The following is a 20,571-nucleotide window of genomic DNA, read 5'->3' on the forward strand; positions in this document are numbered from 1 at the left end:
GGAAACTACTTCCCCATAGCTCATGATGATAGAATTTATGAAAACAGTAAAAGAGACCTAATTTCTCTCTCTTTCCTCTCCCACATCTTTCTGAGGCAAATGGGAGTAAACCAAAAAAATTCCAGAGAGCACCCATAGAAGAGACAAAAAAGGGAAAAAAAATTGAATCCAAATAATTCACAAAACATCAATGTTTCAGCTGCTTCAACTTCACCTGAATAAATAAAGGTTGGTTGTAATTGTTAGGAAGTAAAACTATCTGGCAATGTTTCAGATTCTGATAGTGTCTCGAATGGGTTACAGATTGGCCAGAAGAGATCACCAACTCATGTGCACATACACACCCATGTACACATGGAATAAGATGAACTAAATTTCTGATTTAATTAACCAATGAACCAGAACATGGGGTGGCCCCACAGGGTAGAAGCAGATGCATCCAAAAAAAAAAAAAAAAAAAGAGGTTAGAGTGGGAGAGAGCCAAAGCATTAAGAGACTCTTAAAAACTGAGAACAAACTGAGGGTTGATGGGGGGTGGGAGGGAGGGGTGGGTGGGTGATGGGTATTGAGGAGGGCACCTTTTGGGATGAGCACTGGGTGTTGTATGGAAACCATTTTGACAATAAATTTCATATATTGAAAAATAAATAAATAAAAATAAAATAAAATAACACTATACATTAAAAAAAAAAAAAGCAGATGCATCCTTCCCCAATCTGGTTGCCATGCTGATATCTGACACATGACCATGCATCCAGCAACCCTAAATTTCCTGACATCAGAATCGTGGTTTTGCTTTAGCATGCCATTGGTTACTTGGCATTTTTAGCATCATCCTGAGCTTTTTGCCTTTCAAACACTCAACTTATTCTGATTCATTATATTCTATCTGTAGAGCTCATTCCCCTCACTTGCTTCAGATCTCTGATCAAATATTACCTTATCAAACCCAGACCACCCTCTGTAAAAAGTATTCCCATCATTCTCTACCTCCCAAATCTTATTTTACTCTCTTCAAGGTACATATCACTGTATTACTTGCCTATTTATACTTGTTTGCCTCCCCTGTCCCATAAAAATATAAGCTTTCTGAGAGCAGGGGCCCTGTCAGTGTGTTCTGTTATATTACTAGAACAACAACAACAACAACAACAAAGACACACACAAAAAACAACAACAACAAAAAAAACCCAAAAAACAAAAAACCAGTGCCTGGCAGACAGTAGTGCCTCAATACATATGTGTTTCCTACATGAATAAATGGTTTGACAACAATTTGTGAAGAAAAGAATCCGGCCTATTTTAGAAATGTTGAAGTGGCAGAGCTTGGAAATATCAGGTAAAACTGAAGAGATTGAGTGGCTACTCATGCAGGGGTGATAAATGAAGCTAAATGAAACTGGAAGGAGTAGATGAGCTCCTTCAGGTAAAGACAAAGTGCTAAGAGAGAAGAAAATGGTACTGGGAAGAGAGTATCAGAGTCTTTCTCTTGAGAAGAAGATACAGAAGAGAATTCAGCTAAAGGTATGGGGAAGAGGCCACCAGAGTAAGAATGAATGAACCTACGGCATATAGTCCCAAGAGGCAGAAGATGGTCAACCGAGCTCAAACCTGCAGGGAAGCCCAGCCAGATGAGCAGCAGCAGGATTGGAAGGAAGTCACTGACAACCTCCAAAAGACCAGTTTGGGAATAGAAGGCAGAAACCATGTCTCAGGACCCTGACACATGAAGAGGATGGGGCGAAAAGGTGGAAGTGGAGAGTTACCATTCTGTTTTCATGTCACCTGGGCTTCAAAGGTACCTGAAATATTTGTTGAACAAATGATTACTCAGATGAATGAATGGATACAATGTTCTCCCCAGAACCAAGATGGCACATAAACTGTGGCTGAGGTCATGAGACTCAACTGGTAAACAAAACACTCTTTTGAGCAGCACGTGCTGCACAAAAATATTTCCTTAATCAAAATCAATTTTCTGAGTGGTTTTCCCTCAATAAACATGCAGTTTATTCCTATAACTCATTTTTAATGAGCTCCTATGACTTTCGTTTGTACTTTGCTTTTTATCGTTGTTTAAAATGCATTCTTGATTAATGGAGCCTTTAGAAATTTACCTTGAGGCTCCATCTCTGTCTCAGTGGGGCCTAACTCTTGTATTCTTTAGGACTGAAGGCCTTTCAGCTGCGCTCCATTGATTTGGCTTCCCAGGTATGCCAAAGGCAACTCTGATTCATAAAGGATTCCATCCCGAAGTGAACTAATAAAAGGCCTAGTTAGGAAAGTGTCATGATAATAAACTATATGGAAGATGAGAACCCGCTCAGCTTTCCACCAGAAGTACCATCAAATACTTACATGAAGAAACGTATTTCTAGTGGGATGTAAATATCAAATTATGATTAAGTTTCTTGCTTTTCTGAACCTACAGCAAATTTCTCTTCGTCAGTACCTATGGTTCTCAAATGACAGCTTGCCTTGAAAGCACGTGGGGGATCTGTTAAAAAACAGATTACTGGGTCATACTCCCCCAGTTCCTGATTTAGTAGGTCTGGGGTAGATAATCTGTACTCTAACAAAGTTCTCAAGTGATATGGCTGCTGCTGGACAGAACCACACATCCAAAGACCACTGGTCCGGGGCACCTGGGCGGCTCAGTTGGTTAAGAGTCCGACTTCGGCTCAGGTCATGATCTTGCGGTTCATGAGTCCCAGCCCTGTGTTGGGCTCTGTGCTGACAGCTCAGAGCCTGGAGCCTGCTTCTGATTCTGTGTCTCCCTCCTCCTCTGCCCCTCCCCGGCTTGTGCTCTGTCTCTCTTTCTCAAAAATAAATAAACATTAAAAAAAACTTTTTTTTTAAGAGACTACTAGTCTATGTTATGCTGTACATTTTCGTAATTTCTTTTTCTACTTTTCTGTTGTCCTTCAGAGAAAATGAGTCAAATTCTCATTTCAGTGCTACTGCCCTGGCTTCTGTAGGTTTCTTGTGAAAAACAAAAATAAAGATAGAATAAAACTTTAAAAGTGGAAACAAAGGGATGTTAGGAGTAACCAAGCCTGAGTTTCCAGCCTTCTACTCCGTTTTAAGTGGAATGGTTTTATTTTAGTCAATAAGACGTTAGTGCCTCTTAAAAAATAAGAGCTCAGCTGAAATCATACAAATGGGATACAACTGTCTAACATTAAAAAGTAATTCTCTTTCAATTGCAAAACATGCATAAAATAAATCCTTGTCCCCATCACAATCTCTCAACACTTATCTAGAAAAGGAGGGTGGTGGTCATAAAATGACAGGGAAGAATGACACTTGCCACACAGACCTTTATTTTTCCCTTCTTTATTTTGTTTTTAAGTCAAAGAAGAAACAGAACACCTAGAGTCTATACAAGCTAACGGTAGACTATAGTGCTTAAGTTGGGACCTTTACAAGTAAATTCTTTTTCTTCCTTTGCTTAATGTATTGGCAAAGAGAGGAGAGACAGCACGGTACCATAGTAGGGCATAATCTGACTTTGTGTGCAGAACTGATGGGGCACGTCATGTGAGTCTCTAAATGAGCTTCTCACCGGCTCTACACTTGAGCAATTCCGAAGAGGTTAGGGCCGCGTTGATTAAAACATGTGTAAGAACAAATTAATATTTGAAGAGGTACCAGCTGTAGATTTCTGCTTATCTTCCATTTCTAAAAGGTAAAGATTAAAAATAACATTAAAGCAATATTCCAATATTTTTGAATAAAATAAATATTAGCTTTCTCAGAGATTTCACAGCATTAATTTCTAAAGGGCACAGTGTTCTATTTATGCTTGATGTGCTCCTTTCTCATGCACAAATAAACAAATTAACTAGCTAAGAAAGGCATATTCAACACTAAACAAAATTTAAATGGTAAAGGATTGTCTTACCCAAATATATTATTATACTATCTAGCAATAAAGTGTCTGTAATGAAGGTAAAAATACAGAATCCACACAAACCTGACATCTGTCCTACAGGATGTTAAATTGATCAGTCAGCAGACATTTACTGAACTCCCCAATGAATGTCCTCGTTTGGTCTGTCCATCACCCATTTCCCATGGAAATTAGTATTCTTTGCTCACTATCCATAATGTTGATTTTCATTGGCTGGATTTCAGCAAGTTGCCCACTGCGTGATTTAAGTTTTTGTACTTCAAATCTCTGATTTTCATTCTCCATGCACAAAATAGGCAGTCAGAACTCTTAGCCAACTTAGTATACATGTCTTGAGCACGAATACTGGAAATAATGGCAACTTCAAAAGCTTGCCATTTACATTCTTTATGAACAACTTCTGAAGTCAACATAGGTATTAGTAAGAGAATCCAAAACAGAGACACACAACTAGTAGTTTAATTGGTCGACAATGCTACTTTCATGAGCCCACTGGGCTGTCATCATTACAAGCCCCAGTGAGAGATTTCATTACTGTTTTGTTCACTCTTCCACAAAAGAACTGAGGGCCCATTTAAAGGTTCAAATACCTAAGCACATTTATTAATCCATCCTTGAGAGAGTAAGAGCCTTTCAGCTTTGGTGGCAAATCGGTGGGGAGTCCAAGTCATACATCATATCACCTTCACATCCACCTCCAACCGTGACTATGAAGTGCTCAGAGGATACATGGCACTATTCTAATGATAAGATATTTTGGATGAAGGTAGAAAATGGTATAGAATCTCTACAAATCTGACTCTATTCCTAGAAGGAGGTTTAGTTGATCAATCAGCCAACATTTACTGAAATCTCCAATAAGCATCTTGTTTTTGTCTCGCCAGCATCTATTCCCTGTACTGCTGGCACAAAAGCCCATCTTTTCCTTTTGGGAACCACCTTTTCACTGATTTCAGTGCGTATGTTATGGAACAGAGAAGACAACTGATCCCACTCCTTGGCTGAAGACTTAGCCACATAATTCAAGCTGGACACATAACCCAGGACAGTCCAATAAAGCCAATGAACATCGGCCCCAGGGCTTTGCTGGATCTACTGAGGGAAGCTCTCCCTCTACTGCCAGAAGGCATAGTTTGGCTTACAATAAGTGCAAAATGGAGACCAAGGGAAGCAGACACAATACACATAGAAGGAGAGATTCCTCATGATAACTTTGGGTTACCTGATCCAGCATGACTAAATATTCAGCCAGACCCATTCCTAAGCCTTCTTTATCACTTGCTATTAGTTACTGTGTAAGTTGGGTTTCATTAGTTTGCAACCAAGAGTTCTGAAAAATTATAAGCCACCTAAAACTTGAACCACATTAAGCGACATGCCAAGGATGCAGAGATATAACAAATAATCTCTGCCTCAAAGAATCTTTTCAGCATCTAGTTGGAAAGCTAAGACATAAACACACAAAAAACCTAGAAACAAAAGACTCGATACTATGATAGGTTCTATGATATTTCCAAGAAGGGAGACACCATCATAGGCTGCACATTAAGCAAGATTTCACAGTATAAGAAAATAGTGAGCTGAGTTTTAAAGGATGACTAGGATGTGACTACCTAGAAAGGACATGAAGGACATTCAGAAAGAGTGAGCTGTGGGAGCAAAACTTCAGGAATGTGCATATTGTATTGGGGAAACAACACAGTATAAACAATAAATAGACCATAAAATGTTGAATCATGGGATATCAACAATGTGACTACATTAGTCTAGGGGAAGAAGAATTCATAATCAGTTTTCTAATGATACACACATTATGTATAGTATTTTAAATAGACAAGAGATCCTACTGGCCGATTAGATTATAATGACAAAGTGTTGAAACTGCACTCAAAAGCTAAATGTGTTTTTTCCCTTTGCATATGGTAGACAAGCCTCTCATGCCACCAGCAACCTTGGCTTACTACTGAAGTACCTATCATCTAGAACTAAGGGCTATCAAAATAAACCATGCTAACACACTTCACTTAGCTGCTGTTTAAGGAGTTAGAACAAAGAGTAGAGCCATGAGCCAAGAGGAGGTTATAGAAAGTCAAACATCTACCAAGGAAACAAGTGGAGCCATACAGTTAATCTGATTTGCTTTGTCCAGTTTCTCCATGAGATACAAAGTTTACAATAGAAACGATGGATGGTATTTTCTATTTCCACTGTGGTTTTAGCCATTTCCCTTGTGCCAATACGAAGTGTCTGTATCCCTCTTTCCCCTACTTGGGGGTATTACTGTTTAGTTAGAATAAAATGTTTTATTTAACTTTTTAGAAGTTTATTTTACCAAGGGCCATTATCAGTTTTGTACTGAATGTGAAACTTTGTAATTATTCTATAACTTAATTATTACTATTTCTGATAAAATATTTCTCAGGGCTATAAACTGTTTCCTGGAAATTTTACTGAGAAAAATGAACTCAACATAATTCCTTGGCCATATACTTTTCCACCTAGAGTCATTGGACTCAGTAATGTTTTCATAAAAAAAGAAAGTCTTGAATACCTAGCCTGTTGATAACCATTTAAATTTTTATGTCCACTTGTGGGATCATGATAGTGCTTTCTGCCAGTATGACACCTGTCCATTTGACATGAGCATGTCACGAAGGAATAATCACATACCCTCTTATAGAGGACCTCTCTTCACAAACATCAATTAACATAACTTCAGGACTCTGTAAGATAACTACTGCTTTGGTCGCTGTTTACAGATAGAAATTGAAACACTTGAAAGCCCCTTTTTGTCAAGTTGAGGTTAGGAAAGGAAAAGGAATTAGTCTATGATTAGACATACTTTTATTCTGAAATATCTTTGTAGCAAAAGCTTTAAAATGTAAAAAAGCTATACTACAGGCTAATTTTTCACTCTTTATAGTGAAATGCATTCTTTCATAAAGCAAATGAATACATGATTACATCTTCTCCCTATTTTAGGAAAAAGTAGCTCTGTACTTTAAATTTAAAAACATATATTCACTAAGTTTTATATTTATTGAATGGTGGAATTGAGATTTTTTTAAAAAAATCATTCAACACATGCCTTATCGGTGATAGTCACTGTCATCTTTTAAACTGAGAAATAAAAAATTATCACAAAATATATATGTATAGCACACAGTATAAACTAAAGCTTTGAATAAGGTTTCAGTATTACATGAAGCATACAGAATATGAAAAAAAAGTAAGATGGTTTCCTGTTTCTTGGGAAAAGTATCATAGAAGGCAGAATAATATCCCCCCAACACTTCACAAAGATGTTCATGTCTTAATCCCTGGAAGCTGTGAATATGTATGTTACCTTACATAGCAGAAGGGATCTTACAAGTGTTGTTAAGATAAGGACCTTGAGAGACCCATAATTATTCTGTATTATCTGAGTGGACCCAATGTCATCAAAAGGATTGCTTTGTTTTGCTTTGTTTTCATCACAAGGATTGCTAAAAATGGAAGAAGGAGGCAGAAGAGAAGATCCAAGTGATGTGACATGAGAAGGACCAGATCCGCTAATGTTGCTGTGAGGACGGAGGAAGGAGCCATGAGCCAACAAACGTCAGTGGCCTCTAAAAGCTGGAAAGAACCAGAAAATGGATCCTCCCCTAGAGCCTCCAGAAAGGAATGTAGCCCTGCTGACACCTTGATTTTAGCTCAGCAAGACTCATGTTGGACTTCTGACCTACTTAAACTGCAAGATAATGAATTTTTTTAAGACACCAAGTTTATGGCAATTTGTTATAGAAACAATAGGAAACTAATACTAGTATCATGTTCCAAATTAGCAGGACCATGAAAAGCATGACTGTGACAGCCCCTCGGTCACTCTGGAGCTAGAAGAGACTTTGATCTCATCTCTTCGTGGCCCAGATAAGGAAATTAGTCCAGATATAGTGAGAAGGAATGTGGTTTACCTTAAGCCTCAGAGTTCAAGCTAGAGACCGGACTAGAATCTAAGTTCACCAAACTCTCAATCTGCGTTAAGTCATAGCATGCCTCCCAGCTTCTTTTACCAAAGGAGGGCTCTGATTATGGTTTAATAACAATGTGCAGAACTCTCTGAAAGAATGAACAGTTGTTGAAAAGTGCACACATTTTCAGATAATGCGCAGAAGTACACTGTTTCGCTGTTCTAACCTGTCTCCAACTGGCTAAACATATTCACTTGAATTATCACACATCACTTGTAACAGTATATCTGAGATAAAAACTGGGGTCTTGCTCTCACAGAAAGCTTCCTCTGGAGTTTTCTGGTTTTCTCTTTTACACCCTTCTGTGGCTTCCCTTATCCAACCACTCAGTCCTGCCACGCCTCCTTCCCCATGGAGGTTCCTTTCCTTGCATTTCTACTACTACCTCTTAAACCCACGCTAGACAACCACTAATAGATCTCTTTTCTTCAGCTTCCCTCCTCTTCAACTTCCAATTAATCCTGTACAATACTGCCAAATGATTCCTTCTAAAATACATCTTTCTTTATATCATTGGTTTGTCCCCACATATTCAGTAGGACTCCATTTCCCAAATGGGATCAAATTCAAACTCCTTATTCTATCCTTTGACAGCTTCATAGAATTTGACCTCATTTTTTAAATAATGTCTCCTCTTCCAATTTCCATCTATGAACCAATTTAATTGATTCACTGCCCTATGAACAAGATTCATTCTCCTCCATGTCATTCTCTTCTCCTACAATTATCTCACCTTCCACTTTGAAGCACTAAATCTCTTACCACTCATTTTAGTTTTTATTGCCAGTGTCTTTTGCATCTCTAGAGTTTAAACTCTTAGATTTTAAGCCATTTGGGACCAACCAGGCCCCCCCACCTATTGGCACTGTACTTAGCACCCAGAGTTTCCCTTTTAAAGCAGGACCTCAAAAATGTATGGAGCCACCAAAAATAATTTGAAAATTTAAGATGAACATTCAGAATGACAACTCCTCCACATCAACAGTGATAAAAGCCAGCAATGAGCACTACTCTAAAGTTAATGGCACCATTTAAGAAGTATAGCCATACATTTGAATTTGCCCAGGACAGTCCCGATTTCCTGCTGGTTCTCCAGTTCATGGATAATGTTCACTTTTACTCTCAAAAGCATTTTGGCTTAATTAATAGATTATATGGCTGTTCCACCCACAGGGCACTTTGAACTACAGTAAGGCAGAAACCAGAAAGAAAATCCTGCTCATGTTGCAGCCACCCATCCAGCTAAGCAGCATTCTCTCCTCTCCAGAGGAACCCTGCTCTCAAGCACCACCTCTGCGTAACCAATGTCCTTTGAATTTCACGTGGGAGGTTCAAACATTTTGGTGACACATAGCTTCAGAAAAATGTACTGAAGTTGAATGCAATTTGAGATTCTTTAGAAGAAAAAAATAATCATAGAGATTGAAGACAACTGCAACTCTACCCAGCAGTTTAAGAACAAAAGGGAGGTCAGGTCACGATCTCAGGATTCAAGCCCCACTTCTCCAAGCTGGGTGTGGAGCCTGCTTAAAGATTCTCTCTCCCTCTCCCCGCCCCCCACCCTCTCTCAGAAGAAGAAGGAGAAGGAGAAGGAGATGCAGAAGGAGAAGGAGAAGGAGAAGGAGAAGGAGAAGGAGAACAACAACAACAACAACAACAACGAGAGTTTTCTAAAGAAAAAGAGAATTCAATGAGTTCCCCTAGAAGTAATCAAGATACAGTGTGTGAGTTAATTTATACTATAATTGTTTTGTTATTTTCTGAATAAAATAATAAGGATCATTCACACCATTTCAATTTTTCTGAACAATAAATACATATTACTTTCACGACTGTTTAGAATTAGAAATGTGATGCCTTCTGATCCTCTTAGTGGCTAATGTACATTAAATTGACTAACCACTGCATAAATGTTTTAAAACCTACATTCATTTTCACAGTTGGCTGGTTGAAATGATCAGTTTCATAAATGAATGTCAGTGGTATCTAAACAGTAATAACTTTTTACTGCAAAGTAAGATTTTTCTCTATAAGTAATGAATAAAATTATTAAATGTAATCTTATATTATGTTTCATTACTGGCAGCTTGTCATAAAAAAGGAATTAAGGTTGCAAATTTTCATTTATTTTCATAAAGTAGATCAGCATTTTCATTCATTTGTAGTGAAACTTACTCAATCTAATCTCTTTTGAGGGTAGTTTTAATTACATTACATCATTCTACACAGGGTTGAGAGTTCATGTTCCAAACTGTTCCCTCCCTAAACTCTTCAACTTTAAAGGTATCTGGGGAAATGTTAAGTTCAACTAATGTAACTATACAAAATGAAAACTATCAAATGCATATCTTGGGCTCAGGATCACTCTCAAGTGTTTGGAATGGATTTTATAACACCATTTAGGTTACTTCTAAGTCACTATGGCCCAAGTTGGTAGTAACTAAAAAGGATTAATTTCAAAGATTTATATCATTAGCAGTTAATATTTAAATATCAATTACACTGAAATTATTGATAATTCTATCACCACTAAGGACTCACTGAACTCAGATGGCAACAGCTATAACATTTGAAAAAAGACAAAAGCATCTGGATGAATTATGGTAAAGGTTAATAATATTCGATATCGAGCAAAACTCTTCATCAACTATTTTCCTCACCTCACTACTTCATAAGATAAGTACCAAATCATTTCACATTCACCTAAATAAAAGCAATTACAATTTGATATTTGGTTGTTTCTAGTTGTTTTATGTCAAGAATAAAGACCCATTTGTCATCAAGTGTCACCCTCCTTCAACTGTGCCTTCAGATGGCAAATTCCATCAGAGACAGAACATTCTGTAAGGCACAATAGAGCGACCAGACGTTGGCATTATCAAATGGGCTCTCCCGTCATGATGAAGTATTTACTCTAAAGGTCAGCATTCTCTAAGTTTAGCTCCTTAAAAGATAATTAAGATATTAAAAATTTTTAATACAAAGGGAGGCTTCTAGGCAAACTAGTTTTTGTATAATCTCTTTCTGCTTAACTGGGAAAAGCAGCACAAAATCCTAAAAATATATGAAAGCAACTGTTTACCAACATGGTTAATCTGATTATCATCCCCATGTATTTTGTGCACGTTTTCACTCAAGAAACAGGGAACTAAACAAACTCATGAAAATACCATGTTTCAGTTGCTAAGTCCCTGGTAATGTTTATTCCAATCTAAATTTTATTTTTTTAATGTTTTTTGTTTTTGGTTTTGTTTTTGTTTTTGAGAGCGAGAGTATGAGAGAGGGGCAGAGACAGAGGGGGACAGAGGATCTAAAGCAGGCTCCTTGCTGACAGCAGAGATCCCAATGAGGGGCTTGAACTCACAAAGCATGAGATCATGACCTAAGCCAAAGCCAGATGCTTAACCAACTAAGCCACCCAGCACCCCTCCCCAATCTAAATTTTCTGTATCCAATTTTTAAATATCTTTAATATTTTGGCATAATTTATAAATTCCTACTATACACTTATTCTAATTCCATGCTACATACTTTTTCACTATCATATACTTACTAAATGTTACTTTTTAAATTTTTTCAATTATTTTAATAAAGTTAGGATCAGTGGTTGTTTCAATGCAAAGCAATTTTCCTTTTCAATTTTTTTCTTCTCACAAGTTTCTGACACTCCCAGGTTTTTTTTTTCTCCTTCCAAGATTTTATTTAAATTCAAGTTAGTTGACATATAGTATAGTATTGGTTTCAGGAGAAGAATTTAGTGATTGATCACTTACATATAATACCCGGTGTGCTTATCACAACAGTTGCCCTCCTTAATACCCATCACCCATCTAGTCCATCCTCCCACCCACCACCGCTCCAGCAACCCTCAGTTTGTTCTCTATAGTCTCTTATGGTTTGCCTTCCTCTCTGTTTTTATCTTATTTTTCACTTCCTTCCTCTATGTTCATCTGTTTTGTTTCTTAAATTCCACATAAGAGTGAAATCATATGGTGTTTCTTTCTCTGACTTAGTTCACTTAGCATAACCATTGCAAATGGCAAGATTTCATTCTTTTTGATGGCTGAGTAATATTCCATCATGTATATATACCACACCTTCTTTATCCATTCATCAGTCAATGGGCATTTGGGCTCTTTCCAAACAATTGGCTATTGTTGATAGTGCTGCTATAAACATTGGGGTACATGTGTCCTTCAACTCAGTATTCTTGTATCCTCTGGATAAATACCTAGCAGTGTAATTGCTGGGATATAGGGTAGTTCTATTTTTAACTTTTTGAGGAATCTCCATACTGTTTTCCAGAGTGGCTGCACCAGTTTGCATTCCCACCAATGGTGTTAAGAGGGATCCCCTTTTCTCTGCATCCTTGCCAACATCTGTTGTTGCCTGAGTTGTTACTTTTAGCCATTCTGACAGGTGTGAGATGGTATCTCATTGTGGTTTTATTTACATGTCCCTGATAATGACTGATGTTGAGCATCTTTTCATGTATCTGTTAGCCATTTTTATGTCTTCTTTGAAGAAATGTCTGTTCATGTCTTCTGCCCATTTCTTAACTGGATTATATAGTTTTTTTGGGTATTGAGTTTGGTAAGTTCTTGATAGATTTTGGATACTAGCCCTTTATCTGATAGGTCATTTGCAAATATCTTCTCCCATTCCAAAGGTTGCCTTTAGTTCTGCTGATTGTTTCCTTCACAGAAGCTTTTTATCTTGATGAAGTCCCAATAGTTTATTTTTGCTTTTGTTTCCCTTGCCTCAGGGAGATGTGCCTAGTAAGAAACTGCTATGGCCAAGATCAAAGAGGGTGCTGCCTATGTTCTCCTCCAGGATTTTGATGATTTCCTATCTCACATGTAGATCCTTCATCCATTTTGAACTCATTGTTGTGTATGCTGTAAGAAAGTGATCCAGTTTCTTTCTTCTATATGTCGCTGTCCAGTTTTCCCCACCATCTGTTGTTTCCCAACACCACTTTGCAATTTATAAATGTAGCATATCCACATGCTTTATGCCTTAAACTTACATAATGTTATGTGTTAATCATATCTCAACAAAGCTCAATAAAAACCATTATACTATCATACAAGTCAATTCTTAGATAAAAATCTAGTTAGTATTGGCTCACTTAGAGAAGGAAAAAGAAAAAGAGGAGATATTATGCTCTACTCACATTTACCTTTGATGAAGGAACAAATTCAACACATTCCAGCCATATTGTTAAAAAGTACTTTTCACATATTGCACATTTTCTTCTCTGAGACATTATGTTCCTGACCAGTGGGTGCCATGTTATAGCTTGCATTACAAAAGGATTCTTTTCTGAGAGCTCATTCATTATAAATCTTGATGTTATTTCCTAGATTTAAAAAAATATATATTAATTATATTAATTTATATTTTTGGCTTATTCTTCACAATTTCTGTTAAATTAGTTTTCCATAATCTATATAATGAATTTTATTGCCAATGATGGGCATTATAAATTAGTTTTCAATAATATAAGAAAAGAGGGGTGCCTAGGTGGCTCAGTCGGTTAAACGTCCGACTTTGGCTCAGGTCATGATCTCACGGCTTGTGGGTTCAAGCCCTGCATCAGGCTCTGGGCTGACAGCTCAGAGCCTGGAGCCTGCTTCAGATTCTGTGTCTCTCTTTCACTCTGCCCCTCCCTTGCTCATGCCCTGTCTCTCTCTGTCTCTGTCTCTCAGGAATAAACATAGAAAGAAAGAAAGAAAGAAAGAAAGAAAGAAAGAAAGAAAGAAAAGGAAGTTACTTCCATCTTAATATTTCTATCTCTCTTACATAGAGGAATCCAAATTATTAAAAATTTACATAATTGGGGTGCCTGTGGCTCAGTCAATTAAGCATCCAACTCTTGGTTTTGGTTCAGGTCATGATCTTACAGTTTGTAAGACAGAGCCCTGTGTCAGGCTATGCACTGACAGCATGGAGCCTGCTTGGAATTCTCTCTCCCTCTCTCTCTGCTCCTCCCCCACTCACACCTGCTCTCTTTCTCTCTCGCAAAATAAAAACAATAATAATTTTTTAAAGATAAATCCAAAATTTAAAAAATTACATTATTCAAGTTTAGGTTCAAATTTTATACCTCTCATTACAAGCAGCAAGGACTGTGCAAATATTCATACTGGACTCAATAACTGAGTCTGTCATATTTACTAATGTCTAAATCCTTAGAACTCAAACTGTGACTCAAGGACCAGAATCTGCATCATCTGGAAACCTATTAGAAATTCAGACTTCCAGCTACATTCCAGACCTACTGAATCAGAATCTGCAATTTAACAAGTTTCTCCAGGTAATCAGTATGCCTGTTCAACTTTAAGATGCACTGGTCTAAGTTACCTACTTCAGTGAGTACCTGAATAGTCATATTAGCAAAGAGCACTGATTTCTATTACCCAAATGTCTGAATTCAATCTGTATTAAACCTATCCACACAGCCATGTCCAGAAACTTAACTTTTGGTAATAATTATAATATTAAATAACAAAAGGGTGGCTAGAAAATATAAGCTGGCTTTTGTCATGACCATCAACAACGTCGTCATTTTACAGTAAAATACTATATAATACATAAAATCAAATCTTCACTGAGCAAGCAAATAAAACAAATATTTGATTTACTCTGCTAACTGAGCCTCTTGTGCTGGTAGCATGGAAGCCCTGTATAAATGTTCCACAAACATTGCATGAATTTTAATAATTTATGGAACTGTTTTTTTCTGGCCAAAGTGAAAGATTTCCCACTGGTGTTAAAATGGTCCACAACAGGCTCTAACAGGAATCTTTGGAAATACATACATACATATGTACATACATAATCTTCACTCATGTGCCCAATTAAAATCTTAAAAAATAACAACAAAATCCTATAAATTGCTGTCTCCCTGTTCCTTATTACTCTGTCCATTCCACCTAACAAGCATCTGAGAAACTGAGAAAGCTGCCTTTATGCACAGTCTCCCTAACTGTCTGATCCTTCAGCAGAATAACCTCCTACTCATTTTAGCTCTTTTTCCTGAATGGTGACATAAAAAGATTATCCTTTCTGAAAGAATTACTCTTTCACACTAATATTACCAGGACTTCTAAATTAGATGTCTATTATCACCTTTTCTTTAACTACTTACACACAGCATAGTGTGTGATTCAGAGTGAAATAATGATTTTAGAGGTAAGTTTTTAGCTACCAGAACTCAAAGGCTAGGTCTCACTATAAAGCAGAAAACTAATAAATAAGGATTCACTCCCCAAAACAGCAGATGGTAGAAAAATTTGTTGGAATACATGGGACCTATAAAAAGGTCACCATTCATACAGTTCACTTTTTCCATTTATGATTTCTGGAACCAAACATGTTTGTTGCACTTGATATGTCTCTTGATAACTCTTATATTACCCATTAATTATATTATTCTCCTACTTGCTGCCAATATGTTACTTTGGAAGAATAACATATACCACTGAAATATAAAGTTATTACTTGGAACTGCTAGTATATATAAAGTAAGATACTATCGGCATGACCAACAGTATTTTTTAGGACATCTCTTAAAAATAAAGGTCTCTCTCCCAACTTGTGCACTCTCTGTCTCTAAAAATTAAAAAAAAAAAAATAGAGGTGCCTGGGTAGCTCAATTAGTTGGGTCTCCGACTCTTGATTTCGGCTCAGGTCATGATCTCACAGTTCGTGAGATTGAGCCCGGCATTGGGCTCTGCACTGACAGCACGGAACCTGCTTGGGACTCTCTCTCCCCTCCTTCTCTCTCTCTCTCCTCTCTTCTCTCTCTGTCTTTCTCTCTCTCTCTCTCTCTCTCTCTCTCTCTCTAAATAAATAAGCTTAAAAATAAAATCCTAACCAAGGCATAGCCTAAATCAAAGCACTACAATTCTTTGACAGATAAAGTACTTAAATCAGGGTGCCTCAGGGGCACCTAGGTGGCTCAGTTTGGTTAAGCATCTGACTCGATTTCGTCTCAGGTCATGATCTCATGATTTGTGGAGACAGTGCCGAGCCTACTTGGGATTCCCTCTCCCTTCTGCTCTGTCCCTCCCCCACTCCCCAAAATAAATTAATTAATTTTAAAAAATACAAACTGAATGGCTCAGTTGGTGGAGCATGTGACTCTTGATCTCAGGGGTTATGAGTTCAAGCCCCACACTTGGTGTAGAGGTTACTAAAAAAATTAAAACTCTTAAAAAATATTTTTTAAAGTAGTTTAAATCAGTAATGTTACCCAAATATCCAGTAAAAAGGATTAAGTACAAATATAAAATGTATAATAAATTTGGCACATTTCTAAGAAAAAAATCTTAGAGATACTTTTAAAAATACCCAAATTATTAATATAAGTAAAAATCATTTTTTCTACTAAGTACAATTGACCCTTTTAACTTTTTTTTATTAACTTTTTTTATTTTTGAGACAGAGAGAGACAGAGCATGAATGGGGGAGGGGCAGAGAGAGGGAGACACAGAATCAGAAGCAGGCTCCAGGTTCTGAGCCATCAGCCCAGAGCCCGACGCGGGGCTCAAACTCAGGGACCGCAAGATTGTGACCTGAGCTGAAGTCGGACGCTCAACCGACTGAGCCACCCAGGCACCCCCAACTGACCCTTTTAAACAACACAGGTTTGAATTGTGTGGATCTAGTCATATGTTGATTCCTTTCCTCTCCTCTCCTCTCCTCCCTTCTCCTCTCCCTCTCCTTCCTTCCTTCCTTCCTTCCTTCCTTCCTTCCTTTCTATTTATTTATTTTAAATTCCAGTATAACATACAGTGTTATATTACTTTCAGGTGTACAATATAGTAATTCAACAATTCTATCCATAACTCAGAGCTCACCACAATAAATGTACTCTTAATCTTCTTCCCGTATTTCACCCATCTCCACCTACCGCCCCTCTGGCAACCACCAGATTGTTCTCTATATTTACGAGTTTGGGGTTTTTTTGTCTCATTTTTCTTTGTTAATTTTTTTTATTAAATTCCACATGAGTGAAATCATGCAGTATTTCTCTGACTGACCTACTTCACTTAGCTTTATTCCCTCTAGATCCATCCACGGTGTTGCAAATGGCAAGATTTCATTTCTTTTTAAGGCTGAGTAATATTCGACTGTGTGTGTAGATACGTGTGTGTGTGTGTGTGTGTGTGTGTGTGTGTGTATTTCACATCTTTTTATTATCTATCAATGGATCCATAATTTGGCTATTGTAAATAATACTGCAATAAATGTAGGGTGCATATATCTTTTTGTTTTAGTGTTTTTGTATTCTTTGGGTAAATACCCACTAGTGGAATTACTGGATCATAGGGTAATTCTATTTTTAATTTTTTGAGGAGCCTCCATACTGTTTTCCAGAGTGGCTGCACCAGTTTGCATTCCCACCAACAGTGCACAGGGTTCCTTTTTCTCCACTTCCTCACCAACAGATGTTGCTTCAGGTGTTTTTGATTTTAGACATTCTGACAGGTGTGAGGTGGTATCTCATTGTGGTTATGATTTGCATTTCCCTGATGATGAGTGATGTCAAGCACATCATTTCATGTGTCTCTTGGCCTTCTGTGTATCTTCTTTGGGAAAATGTTTACTCATGTCTTCTGCCCATTTTTAATTGGATTATTTGTTGTTTCAGTGTTGAGTTATAGAAGTTCTTTACATTTTCTGGATATTAACCCCTTATCAGATATATTGTCTGCATATATCTCCTCTCATTCAGTACATTGTCTTTTTGTTTTGTTGATTGATTCCTTTGCTGTGCAGAAGCTTTGGATTTTGATGTAGTCCCAAGAGTTTATTTTTGCTTTTGTTTCCCTTGCCTTAGGAGAAATATCAAGAAAAATGCTGCTACAGCCAATGTCAGAGAAATTACTGCCTGTGCTCTCTTCTAGATTTTTATGGTTTCAGGTCTCACATTTAAGTCTTTAATCCATTTTCAGTTTATTTTTGTAAATGGTATAAGAATGTGACTCAGTTGCAATCTTTTGCATGTAACTATCCACTTTTCCCAATACCATTTGTCTTTTTCTCATGGCATATTCTTGCCTCTTTTGTTGTAGATTAGTTGACCATATAATTATGAGTTTATTACTGGACTCTGGGTTCTGTTCCATTGATCTATGTGTCTATTTTTGTGCCAGTACCATACTTTTTGATTACTGTAGCTTTGTAGTGTATCTTGAGATCTGGGATTGAGATTCCTCCAGTTTTTTCTCCTTTTTTAAGATTGCTTTGGCTATTTGTGGTCTTTTATGGTTCCATACGAATTTTAAGATGTTCTAGTTCTGTGAAAAATGCTGTTGGTATTTCTATAGGGATTACATTTAATCTTTAGATTGCTTTGGGTAGTATGGCTATTTTAACAAGATTTATTCTCCCAGTCCATGACCATGGACTATCTTCCCATTTGTTTATGTCATCTTCAATTTTTTTCATTAATGTGCTATAGTTTTCAGAGTATAGGTCTTCACTTCTTTGGTTAAGTTTGCCCTAGGTATTTTATTATTTTTGGTGCAATTATAAATAAAAGTGTTTATTCAATGAATTTCTATTTCTGCTGCCTTGTTATTAGTGTATAGAAATGCAACAGATTTCTGTATATTGATTTTGTATCCTGAGAATTTACTAAATTCATTTATCATTTATAGCAGCTTACTGGTGGTCTTTAGGGTTTTCTATATACAGTATCATGCCATCTGCAAATAGTGAAACTTTTACTTCTTCATTACCAATTCAGATGTCTTTTACTTCTTTTCTTGTCTGTTGGCTGCAGCTAGGACTTCTAGTACCAGGTTGAATAAAAGAGGTGAGAGCAGACATCCTTGTCTTGTTTCTGATCTTAGGGGGAAAGCTGTCAGTTTTTTCCCATTGAGTGTGGTATCTGTTATGAATTTTTCATATATGGCCTTTATTATGTTGAGGGATGTTCCCTCTAAACCTACTTTGTTGAGGGGCACCTGGGTGGCGCAGTCGGTTAAGCGTCCGACTTCAGCCAGGTCACGATCTCGCGGTCTGTGAGTTCGAGCCCCGCGTCGGGCTCTGGGCTGATGGCTCAGAGCCTGGAGCCTGTTTCTGATTCTGTGTCTCCCTCTCTCTCTGCCCCTCGCCCGTTCATGCTCTGTCTCTCTCTGTCCCAAAAATAAATAAACGTTGAAAAAAAAAAATTTAAACCTACTTTGTTGAGAGTTTTTTTATCATGGATGGATATTGTACTTTGTCAAATGCTTTTTCTGCATCCATTGAAATAACTATATGGTTTTTATTCCTTATCTTGCTGACGTAATGTATCCTATTAATTGGTTTGCAAATATTGCACCACTCTTGCATTCTAGAAATAAATCCCACTTGATTGTGGTGAATGAATTTTTTAATGTATTTTTGGATTGTTCGCTAATATTTTGTTTAAGATTTTTGCATCTATGTTCATCAGAGATATTGCCCTGTAGCTCTCTTTTTTTTTGTAGTTTCTTAATTTGGCTTTGGTATCAATGTAATGCTGGCCTTATAGAATGAATTTGGAAGCCTTCCTTCCTCTTCTATTTTTTTGTAATTGTTTGAGGAGACTAGGTACTCTTCTTTAAATGCTTGGTAGAATTCACCTGTGAAGCCATTTAAACTTTTGTTTGTTGAGAGTTGTTTTGGTTTTTGTTTGTTTGTTTTTTGATTACTGATTCAATTGCACCACTGGTAATCAGTCTGTTCCAATTTTTTATTTCTTCCTGATTCAGCTTTAGGAGGTATGTTTCTAGGAATTTATTCATCTCCTTTGGGCTAATTTGTTGGCTATAATCTTTCACACTATTCTCTTATAATACTTTGTATTTTTGTGCTGTTTGTTATTTCTTCTCTTTCATTTCTGATTTTGAGTTGTATCTCTCTGTCTCCCTCTCTCTCTCTCTCATTATGAATCTGGCTAAAGGTTTATCAATGTTGATCTTTTCAAAGAACCAGTTCTTGGTTTCATTGATCTGTTCTATGGGTATTTTTATTGTTGTTTGTTTGTTTATTTGGTTTTGGTTTTCTTAGTTTCTATTCCATTGTTTCTACTCTAATCTGTATTATTTCCTTCCTTCTACTGCTTGGGGCTTTGTTCTTTCTTTTCTTTTTTGTTTTGTTTTGTTTTTGTTTGTTCTTCTTTTTCTTCTTTAGGTTAGTTTGAGATTTGTCTTGCTTCTTCATATAGGCCTGTATTGCTATAAATTTTCCTCTTAGAACAGCTTTTTCTGCATCCCCCAAATTTTGGACCATTGTGTTTTCATTTTCATTTGTCTCCATGTATTTTTTTTATTTCCTCTTTGATTTCTTGGTTGATCCACTCATTGTTTAGTAGCACATTATTTAACATCCATGCATTTGTGTTCTTTCTAGATTTTTTATTGTAGTTGATTTCTAGTTCCATAGCATTATGGTTGGAAAAGATGCATTATATGACTTCAACTTTTTTTTTTAATTTTTTAAGACTTCTTTTATGGCCTCATGTGATCTATTCTGGAGAATGTTCTATGTGCACTTGAAAGGAACGTGTATTCTGCTGTTTAGGATGGGATGTTCTGAATATTTCTATTAGATCCATCTGGGCCAATGTATCATTCAAAGCCCCTCTTTCCTTATTGATTTTCTGTT

At 36.9% G+C, this 20,571-nt stretch overlaps 1 protein-coding gene across 2 annotated transcripts in view; it reads right to left on the reverse strand.

Moving 5' to 3' along the window:
* Positions 1-3,570: 3,570 nt before the first annotated feature.
* LRRC69 (leucine rich repeat containing 69) overlaps positions 3,571-20,571 on the reverse strand; it is an 84,233-nt gene continuing 67,232 nt past the window's right edge. For both annotated transcript variants that reach the window (XM_047088860.1, XM_047088859.1), the window contains 2 exons: positions 13,106-13,285; positions 3,571-3,681 (listed from right to left, as the gene is read on the reverse strand). In XM_047088860.1, the coding sequence (XP_046944816.1) occupies positions 3,571-3,681; positions 13,106-13,285 (291 nt within the window). The remainder of the gene's footprint in view (positions 3,682-13,105; positions 13,286-20,571) is intronic.

The sequence above is a fragment of the Lynx rufus genome, unplaced genomic scaffold (assembly GCF_022079265.1).
Source record: "Lynx rufus isolate CCGP_SWC_20201006 ecotype Redwood Valley unplaced genomic scaffold, mLynRuf1.p SCAF_26, whole genome shotgun sequence".
In the NCBI taxonomy this organism is placed as follows: Eukaryota; Metazoa; Chordata; class Mammalia; order Carnivora; family Felidae; genus Lynx; species Lynx rufus.